This window comes from Aspergillus costaricaensis, assembly GCF_003184835.1.
Source record: "Aspergillus costaricaensis CBS 115574 unplaced genomic scaffold BO79scaffold_34, whole genome shotgun sequence".
Classification (NCBI taxonomy): Eukaryota; Fungi; Ascomycota; class Eurotiomycetes; order Eurotiales; family Aspergillaceae; genus Aspergillus; species Aspergillus costaricensis.
The window spans coordinates 88,839-99,214 of NW_020291834.1; the positions used below are offsets into that span (position 1 = coordinate 88,839).

At 48.5% G+C, this 10,376-nt stretch overlaps 1 protein-coding gene across 1 annotated transcript; it reads right to left on the reverse strand.

The window, feature by feature from the left end:
- Window positions 1–4,976: 4,976 nt before the first annotated feature.
- Window positions 4,977–7,316, reverse strand: nde1 (nuclear distribution protein NudE). The gene is made up of 2 exons (XM_025689325.1): window positions 6,920–7,316; window positions 4,977–6,835 (listed from the first exon to the last, which is right to left on the reverse strand). Exons 1-2 carry the CDS (start codon window positions 7,154–7,156, stop codon window positions 5,255–5,257), a joined length of 1,818 nt encoding a protein of 605 aa, XP_025535905.1. The 5' UTR covers window positions 7,157–7,316; the 3' UTR covers window positions 4,977–5,254.
- Window positions 7,317–10,376: the final 3,060 nt, after the last annotated feature.

Consider the following 10,376-nt stretch of genomic DNA (forward strand, 5'->3'; position numbering starts at 1 on the left):
GCGCAATGACTGTCCGTGAGGCGTCGGAGGAAAAGTGGCGTAGTATAGAATGTAGATGGAATTAAGCCCTCCAAGAGCTAACTAGGAATGGCGAAGGTATAGAAGAAAGAGGCGGGGGAGGGCAGATGAGACACGAAGGATTCAATTCCTCAGGGCTGAGTAAGAGGGAGGGTGAGAGTCAGCTTTAAGCAAGGCGCAGGGTAGGTTTGAGATGAAGTTGAGGTCGAGGACAAAGTTTCATGCGGCCAGTCGCGGAGGACGTGCGGGAGGGAATTTAAGGCATTGGGGAGGGTAAGATGGAGAACTTACAGGGACCACCTTGGGACAGTCAAGCAAGCAAGCAATGACACTTGGATAAGGAGGAGTAGTGGTTTGGAGAAGAGGGGGGAGGAGGAAGAAGGGGAAGTGGAAGAAGAAAAGAGGTCGACGGGGAAGAAGAAAAGGGAAGAGCAGAGAAATAATAAATGGAGCTGGACTACTGGACGAGGCGTATAATTGCTCGAACCGGTAAATGTACAGGGAAATGTGCAGAACGGAAAAATACGCGGAGAGGTGGATGGGTCACCAAAGAAGAAATAAAATGTAAATTATTTTTTTAAAAATCTTTTTTACAGAGAAAAATAAAAAAAAAAAAAAATTATTTTATCAAAAAAGGAACCAAAGGTGGGTTTTTCCACAGACCGGCAAAAGGTGTCGAGGGAGAATAGTAATACTAGACTAGTAGACTAGAAGGAAGGGAAGGGAAGGAAAAGAATAGCGCGAGACCACCAGATGGCCGCCCGCCGCCCCGATGGACCGAAAAGAAAAGAGTCTCCCAACTAGCGGTACGGCTTGTTGGGCCCATGACGTCGGGCTTCCCACCAGTTTTGTCTGGCTGGATCCCCAGCATTTGTCGGGTCAACAATCCGCTGCTGCAGCCAATCCCTCCCCGATCCGGTCCATGGTTCGTTCCTCACTGCAACATCTACTCCGTACATACAGTATTATCTTCTCTATCTCCAACAAAACCCCCTCTCCCTTTCATGCGGGTTTTGACTGCTACCTAAGAAGGGATGGAACAAAACAGGCATATGCCGAATCTCACCGACGACTTATTGGCGGTCTCACCGCGTAGTGTGCCATGTCACCCTGGATGCAAGTCCCGAGGATTTGGAGGGGGCCAAAAGCAAGAGACCAAGCAAGGTACGGAGTAAATGTGCATGGGGCGCATGATAGGACGGACAGGATAGAGTTGAACCCAGCTTGCTCGCTCGCTAGTGAGTGCTGTCTAGTGTATCTAGTCCGGAGTTGTAGTTGGGGAATTCCCCGACAAGCCAACAGATTCAAGTTGGTGCTCAAAACCCGGACGATCATCATGGCGGGCCTTGGCTTTTGGCCTTGAACACCGAGTGAACATTCCCGCCATGCTCGGAACCAATCCACTAACTCACTAGTAGAGAGTTGTCGGGCCCCGTCATGAGCTGTCAATTCAGACCGTCCCTCCTGCCGGGTAGATAGTAGTAAGTAGAATGAGAATTGCAAATCGCATTTTGACCGAACGCGGGTTCTATGCTCCGAATTGAGGGTAAAGATACTCCGGGGCTCGGAGAGCGAAACCAGAGCCTGACGGGATCACATCGGCATAATACAAGCTTATATTGGGAAGCCGGTAATTTATCCAGACCTTCATCTACGTACTTACTAGTACTATCCATCAGTCCGGTCCGATCATCAATTACTGGCAGATACTATACGTAGTAAGTATAGCTAGATAAGTATCAATAATAGTTGTTGATAAGGTAATAAAGTAGTTAGCATCTAATGGTAGCATCTAGTGACAATGGTTCATCTCCTACTAATCATAGATTTAATTTATTCAGACTTTGTCCAGTGCTCCCAGAACGATACAAATTTGCAATAACCAGGGACATTGTACTTTGACTGACCCGCTCAATCCAGCATTGCCTCCAACCCCAAGGCGCTTGGGGATCCAGCCATGGTACCGGGTTCCATCCCTTTCTGGGTTGAGGATGAGAAAGAGACCGACTACTGGACAGTCTGGACTGGATGGTGCCCGACTGGCCAACTCGGAAGTGCATTTCAATAGTGAGTATCCGTAGAAAAAAAGAAGAAAAAAACCTGGATCCACATTGTTTGCTGCAAAGTCCCATCCCTACACTAACCATTTTGGGACTGTGTTGACGACCCCACTGTTTCCCGCCAATCAAGTCCAATGGAGTTGTCATCCCGTTGGGATCGTGGGAAATCACGGGACGCCCGCCCTCATCAAAATTGCCGGCCACTAGCCCCCTTTGGGAAAAACGCTCGTGCGAGGTTCGACATGCATCTTATTCGACCTCCTCGACACTCTGATCATAAATATCCCGAACAGTCCCAGTTCGTCCATTGTTGATGATAGATACCCCAAAGGTATCTGTACTCAACTTGTGGACTGTAGTATTCCACTCGTCCTCACAAGTCGACTCCACTATGGCACTAAGAGTGAACTGGTAGAGCCTCCACCTCATTTAAGAACAAAAGCAAGCTCAATATAACTTCAACCAAACCCAAAGGACAAGAACTGGCTCGGCACTTCCTCCGAGCCTCCCACCACGGCATTAACAAACACGTTGCGGTGGATTCGGTTGAACGGATCCATGACTCGTGTGGCCAGTGGCCACTGTCTGCCAGGTATCAACCAGCATAGGTAGTTTTTCAATAACAGAGGCTCGGGCCTCGAACACATGGCCTTGCGATGAGACTTCATAGTCGAAAAGGCCGTGCAGGAACTAGTCTATTCCTGGCGTGGCCTTTCAGGAATTAAGGATCACTCGTTATTAGTGGGTTCCCCTTGTCTATTGAGGAAACTGATGCCGGTGGCGGGCATCCCTACTTATCCGGGTATCAAATAGGTATTACCTTTTCAGGCTTACTGTATTCAGCCCAGATCTGGCGTGGGGCTTTTTAGATTCAACGATCCTGCATCCGCTATCTCTTTGGCGGAAGCAGGGCTGAGCTCATCAAAAACTCAAGTCGTGGTTCTCCCATGGTTATCTGATCCTTACCAGGCGTTGAATAGACCACTTAACAGAGATTGACGATAGTCCATCATTACATTCACATTCAGTGGAAGAGTTGCACAGGACTATACCCTATGTTCTGAACCAGCAACATGTTCTGTCCACACAATAAGAAAACGGGATAGGATATCATCACACACTCATACTGATTTATTGCTTCGATGATCTGAACTTATAGTAGCTGCATTGCTACTTCTAAGAGTGGAACAAAACATGGCAATCTAATGTTTGGTTGGTCAAGCACTCGAATATACTCTCATAGATCTATGAAGATCTACGAATGTAGAAAACCCTTATGCTACTAGCATTGTGTGTAATAATGAACTTGCTTATAAAATATTTACAAGATAATATGCATAATGATATAATTTCCCAAACTATTTCTAACGATCAGGAACTCGATGTGACCATAGATAACTCTATCAAACTATTGTCACTGCGATTGCCATGTATTCAGTACATCGTACGGCCACTATATATATCCCGTAGCTTCATACTATTGTTTCCAACTACCCAGAAACCCAAAACAACTCTTTAGAATAACAGCAGAACCAAATGAAAACAGACAATACTATACTAACCTACCTGGCACTGTAAAATAAAAACACTCAACCATAGTACATTACCCTCCCCAAACATTTACCATACACCACCACCACCACCTTACATCTAATCTACATTTTTTAAAGCTTTAGTAACTACCTCCAAATAATCCCACCAAAACCCACGTTTTACTTACCTACCTACCTGCATCAACTAAACACAAAAATACGAGTCCCGAAATCCTGCAGGATGATATCAATCCTCCGCCCCCGAGCGGCTCCTCCATTTCGGAGTTTCACGGTCTGACACACACGCCCCCTCCCGGCCCCCGACCTCCGGAAAAAGCAAAACACGAGACAAGAACAAAAGCAAAGCAAAACAATAGAACTTTAACCTAAATCCGGTAGATTATTCTATTGTCTTCCATAGGTTTCAACTGTAGTCAGATTTTAGACTAGGCTTTTGTGTGCTTGTTTCGGACCGGGGTTTGTTCTCGTTCACGTGGGAAGGATGATGGATGGATGGATGGTGTCTCGGGGTTTAATACTAGTAATTCTATGTAGTGAGTGAGGTAGCACCTACCTAGGATGAGGTGAGAACTTAGGGAGAGGGGGGGCGGAGGTGAGAATGATCAAATGTTCCGGATTGGGTGGGTGTCATGGGATGTCAGAGGGAGGGCACTACTAAGTAAGTATAAAATCCGAGGGGGTGGCCGCCTCTGGGTTACTATTTTCTTACTATAACCTCGTAGTAAGGTACTTTTACGAGGTTGAGGAAATGAGTTAGTGCTCTCTGTTGCATATGTCAATTTGTAGCGACCATGTGAGAGGCGATAGGACTAGGTTATTCTGGAGAAGAAGAGTATACAAACTGATCTTTCAGATCAATATTAAATAGCTAGTGGCTGGCTGAAAAGGTGTGGGTGTTGCAACATGAAGGCATGGGTGGGTGCCACCATGCAGTGACACGTCCATCCAGCATCCCCTACTTGGGATCATGGTCGTGCAGATCGGCGCATTAAGGATTACATGCCAGATAACGATCAGGTCTAGAATGTCTGCCACATAAAATCTGTGCAGCCTACGCAAATCATCCATCCAAGTCACTGGGTATTCACCTAACGCCTAGGCATCTCTCTCAATACACAGCAACAGCATAACATCAAAGAAATCAGGTGCTGAGATACAGCTTGGACGCCGGTGGAGGACAAGCCTCCCGGCTAGAAGAACCTTCCATGCGCCAGTCAACCGGTCACAATTCCAACTCCGCCGCCACTGACTGTACAGATTCAAAGGCCATCCCGGCACATGTGGGATGCCACCTTCTGATAAGTTTGATAAAGCAGATGTCTATGAACCTGTCTAAACAAGTCCGCCAAATGATCTGACCCCCTCTAGGTGGGCATTCTTTCAAAAAATAACGTGCCAGGGGTAGTCGATGTAAATGGAACAATGTCGAAGGGAATCAATGAATAGAAGAAATATGAAAATGATGCAAAAGAGGGATGACAAGGGTAAAAGGGGAATAAAGAAGCGAATCAAAAAACCTGCGTACCGGCCGTGAACATCATAAACCCCCTTGAAATCAATTGCCGTTCGGGGATAAAAGAGGGGTATTCGAAGAAAGAACAAGGGAAAAGAACAAGATGAAGCTTAGAATGTCTCCCCGAGGTCGCCAAACTTGGTGGCCTTCGGATCTGGGGATGTCACGCCTCCGCCAGTGCTGGTCCGCAAGGTGCGTGGCGCCGGGATGCCGCTAGGTGTCCGTCTTTTCGGCAGAGTCGTCGTCGAGTATGGCGGGTAGCGGGTCTCGCGAGCTTCGCTAATCTTGGCTTGAACGGACAGGCGGAACGCTAAGCTTTGGTCCTCATCTTCATCGATGTTGGACATGCCGTTCACCGAGCCATTCTGCCCCGACGGGTTGCTCAGCGACGACCGCGGCCGCCGGCTCTCCGTCGTAGGGTTCGTCGAATAATGTCCCAAAGGAGTCTTAGTCCGGCTCTGGCGGCTCTCTGGGCGTGTCGACGGCGCGACGCTTGGGTGCGTACTTTGGCTGAAGGCGCTGGAGTAGCTAGTACGGCTGCTGGGTCGGCTGTCGCCTCCATTGCGCGTGCCAAAGGATGGTCGGTTGTTGGAGACAGATGACGCCGTGCCATCATTATCCCGGATCGACGAACTGAAACTGCTACCGCTCAACCTCTTGCGCGAGTTTCGGCGCATAGTGATAGTGGAAGCAACAGGACTTCCACCATTCACGGAGATCGAACCGGAACGCGAAGAGGCGCGAGACGGCGAGTCGGACGGAGGAGGTAGCTTGGATTTGGCTGACTGGACTCTTTCTTCCAGCTGCTGCATCTTGCCAATGAGCCCCCGAATCTGGAACAACGAACCCGATTTGGGCAGACTGCTCTTTTGGTCATCATTCTCGCTTCGCGGGGAATTGATCGAGTTGATCGAGTTGCCGAAATTGGCGGGCTTCGTCAAGCTAATGCGGGAAGTGGTCGTGGACGCGGTAGAACGGGTATTGTTGCTTGCATTGCCAGTGGTGCGAGATCGGGATGACTTGTTGGGTCTGGCGTCATACATCGACCGGGAGCCCATGAGAGACTCAGATCCTGACGCTTTCTGGAGCGGAAATCCAGCAGTAGCATGAACAGTCTTGCGCATGTTGGCCATCATGTTGGTCACACTAACCGATGTCTCAGACATCGGTGGCGATGGAGGAGCCGCAGTAACACCCATCAACGAGGATTTCATCGGCGTACGAACAAATAGGGGAGATGACACAGCGGACGTGCCCGGGGAGCGATCGAAGATCTCGGGAGCCTGCGGCGTTGACGATGACGTGCGGGACAAAGGTGTCGGCTTCTTGCGCCGACCGCCGTACTGCTCATGGCGAAGCTTCTCCTGAAGAATTTCGTTGTCAAGTTTCTGCTCCGATAGTTCATCCCGAAGACGCTGGCACTGGATGCGGAGAGCCTCGCGCTCTTTTTCTCCGGCCTTCACCTCGTCTTCCAACAGGACGCTGCGCTCAATGGCCATGTTATATTTCTGCTCCATATCCTCCAGGGACGAAGTGGTGTGGCGGGCCTGGCGCTCATAATCATCGTTTGCAACTTCCGTATCACGTAGTCTCAACTGCAGGGTTCGGTTGGTGTCTCGCAAGGTTGTGATTTCCTTCTGCAGCGAATTCTGGGCCGTGTTGGCCTCCGACTTGGACTGCTTGAATTTGGACTGCAAGGGGGTTCCCGTTAACCTTGGAGATCTTCAAGCCTCCCACGAGGGAAGTTTGAGGGACCAGGAACACGTCAGGCTCACCTTCCATTCATCGACCTCGTATCTCAGGTTTTCCAGCTTCTCCTTCAATACCCGCTCCCGCTTCTCCGACGCCTCAATATCCTTCTCCAGCTCCGCTTCCAGTTCCCGGCTGGAAGCCTGGAACTCCGCCAGTTCGGCTTCTAACTGTTCATATTGCGCTTTGTAATAAGCGAGCTGATCAGACCGCGAGCTGGTCCCGTTGGGGCGGGCGGACGAAGAAGCGTCGGCCGATGGCATGATTGCGGCACCAGCAGACGAAACCGGCGATCGGAACGCACGCTCCAGGGGACCACGTCAGAGAGACCCCGGGAGAAGGGGGGAGATTTATAGAACGGTTTGGATGGGAGAAGGGGAGGCCAGGGTCGAGAGCATGAACACGCGGGCAGTCACAACAACCGTGCGTGAACTGGTGGTGATGGCGGAGGGGCCGAGGCGGTGTCGCAGGCAGCCGGGAACGCTTGCGACGGTGAGAAGGCGTGGACGCCAGGAAGGAGACAGGACGAGGCGGGCGAGTAGAAAGGACCAGATCGCTGAGAGAATACCAAGACCAAAATGGCCTTAGCAAATTGACTTACCTTGATTGAATCCCTCACAGAGGGAAAGGGATAGGGGAAGGAGGGAGGGGAGGGGAGGGGAGGGGGAGGAAGGGAGAATGTTTTGAGGGGAGAGTAGTTGGGTAGATGGATGGTGATGCTATCCAGAGCGGACGGGACGGGCGCAAGATCCAATCAGCCAATGGCGGCAGTGGCACGGGGTCTGGCTGTCAACAACCGCCTTTACCGGTCGTGACGGGTTACCGTAACTTACGCCCGAGTCCCCCGTGGTCTCGCGGCCTGAGGTTGCCGATCGTCAACAGTCCAGAATAACATTCTCTGCCTGGGCAACAACAGTCAGATGCCATCCATCCATCTATCTATTCATCATATGCTACTACGTAGCTACTGGATAGATTCTATCACTCTGTATTTGATTTGATATCCCGCATTCCCTAGATGCTTATCCAGACCACGTAAGTACTTCCCTTTTTGCCTGAACCATGGAACTGAACTCTATATTCTATACTAGTTCCCTCATTTTTTGGAGCGTCAACATATGATCCCCGACTCACTAGTGCGCTTCCATTCAGATGACCACCCCAGCCAGGTGAGGTCTACTAGTAGTAGACTATCTCTCTGGTGTCACCCCACGATTGGTCTGTTGTCTGGTCGGCCGCCAGTGAACATTGCGCACCAATCAGATGGCCATCAAGCATCCCAAGAGCATTCTCGGATCTGATAGGACTGCTGGCGACCATTGAACGGTCGCAGTCGAGGTTGCGATTATAATCTGCTAAGCCTATAAAACCTAGAACTACATCCAGACCACACTTTACTATTCGAAGCTTGTCGCAAGGTTGTTGCCTTCAAACATCGCCCATGATTTAGCACAAAAAAGGCCTCCACACGGACGCTGCAAGACCTGAGGTCCACCCAAATGCTTGAATTCCAGTGTTCATATACATACACACTTTACTCCCAATACTAGCCCTCCAACACGATTACCAGAACGTGGAGCTCGCGTCCGTAAGCGTTTGTGGGTGACGATCCTTATGATATCCGCAGAATAATAATCTTCTGTATATTATTCTGCTCAACCCAGATCTAGGTCGTGACAACAAATACTTCGGTCTCTTGTTTCTTATAGTACTGAAAGATGATAGTATTTGGTACTAACAAACAACCTACTGTGTATTGAGGTATGTCTCAGAATGCTCGTCCAAATTTAAAATTCATAGATAAAACTCAAGTCATTGACCTACACCCGTGGAAAAACAATTTGAAATATAGAAATCCAGGTGAATACCCAAACTATTAGCCAAATTTCCAGTCTTAGATTGTAATATTATTTCCCTGGACTTTGTCAAATGCGAGAACCAACTTCTCAAATCGTAATGTTATCCTCCTGGCCTTCAGGGTGAATACAGCCCGGTACCTCAGCCATACAGTATGTTTTGAACTGGCTTCCCGTAATGATCGAATTTGATACATAGAGATCATCCCATCTGAAACAAGGGTCTGATGCCTCCAAATTTTAAAAGAACGACATAAACACATATAACAACTCTAATATTCCAACAAAGTTCTATCACAGCTCGATTAATTTCCTAGTACTTAAAATTACCTTGGAGCAGTAATTCCCGGAGATAAACTAAACTTGCATCGTAACGATATTTCAGATGACAGTAAATCCCCTAGAATAAGCAATTCTGGTAGCTTATTTTTGGCTACTACCACCGAGATCTATTTTGCAATGATAAATGTCCTAATACCCTTCGAATCGCCGAGCCCTGCATATTTAGTCCTTGCTTAATCCAAGAAACGAGCCACTAAAGAGACGAGATTCCAGCTTCTTCTGTTGTTCTTCCTGGTGGATTCCCCACGCGCTGGGCATGAGCTACCACTTCACTGGCAAGTCATGTTGCTTTGACATTGACTTGGAATTGTCAGTCGTCAGGTGGGTTGTAGATCAGTCAATACGGGTGATTGAATCGTGGTAGCTATCAAGGCTCTAGTGAAGATTGTTTAGCTTGCTGGGATACCAAAAGAGGATAAACTCTAAAGAGACATGCAGAATCGATACTTAGACTGGACTGTGCCTTTCAAAATTTATATGAAAAGTGCATGAGGCAGAAGGCTGGAGATGACCTGGACGATGGATAGCAGGCTGGCTTCGTTGAGACTTCAGATCGCTGGGCTTGGTGTTTTGAATTGGACTCGTCGAAGCTACTATAGGGTCGATAGATGCTGAGATTACCCGTTTGTGGATGGACTGCGCGGTTTCATTCATTTGTGGTTTAGTACTTGATTGAATTCATGGAGGCTACAAAGAGTTGTAGATATGGGTGAATGAGACAGTATCTTTAGCAATGTTTGGTGATTATAGTGTGGCTCCTGAAGAGTGTGATATTCAACAGTATTATCAACAGTACATTGTGACACTTGGTGACCACCCTCCAGCTTCTGACCTCGATGAATGCATATCCTTCACATGAATATAGGCCATTGCACATTCTGTAGATGGAGAGTGAAGTCGTGAACTGACTAGCCCTTGTGCTTGAACCACCACACCAACTGAGGGCACAACACAGTGCACTGTGAGCACCCTGGCGGGTCTGCTGGAACAGTTTTCTTCCTTCTGACTCGCTGGGACAACCTTGAGCCATGACTGGCCCGGTGAGAGTCCATTCACTTCTTCTGTTATGATCTAAAAGCAACACGTGGCCCAGCACTTCCCCCGGAAAACATCTCCCTCTGACGCTAACGCTTCTTGGTTAGTCGCTTCTTATACCCTCAGTTATCATAGTAACTAGGCTATCACGAGAGCTCGTTTGAAGATTTCGATCGGTATTAGTGTCGCTTGTTGAACATTCTCTGTGTCTCGAATCTTGAGATCTGGTCGAAGCAGACTAGTTGATAAT

Bases quoted from the DNA above. Each gene is read 5' to 3' on its own strand.
- nde1 (XM_025689325.1), bottom strand. From the start codon at position 7,156: ATGCCATCGGCCGACGCTTCTTCGTCCGCCCGCCCCAACGGGACCAGC. The intron at 6,836-6,919 runs GTGAGCCTGACG...ACCCCCTTGCAG, and splicing joins ACGAGGTCGATGAATGGAAG to TCCAAATTCAAGCAGTCCAA.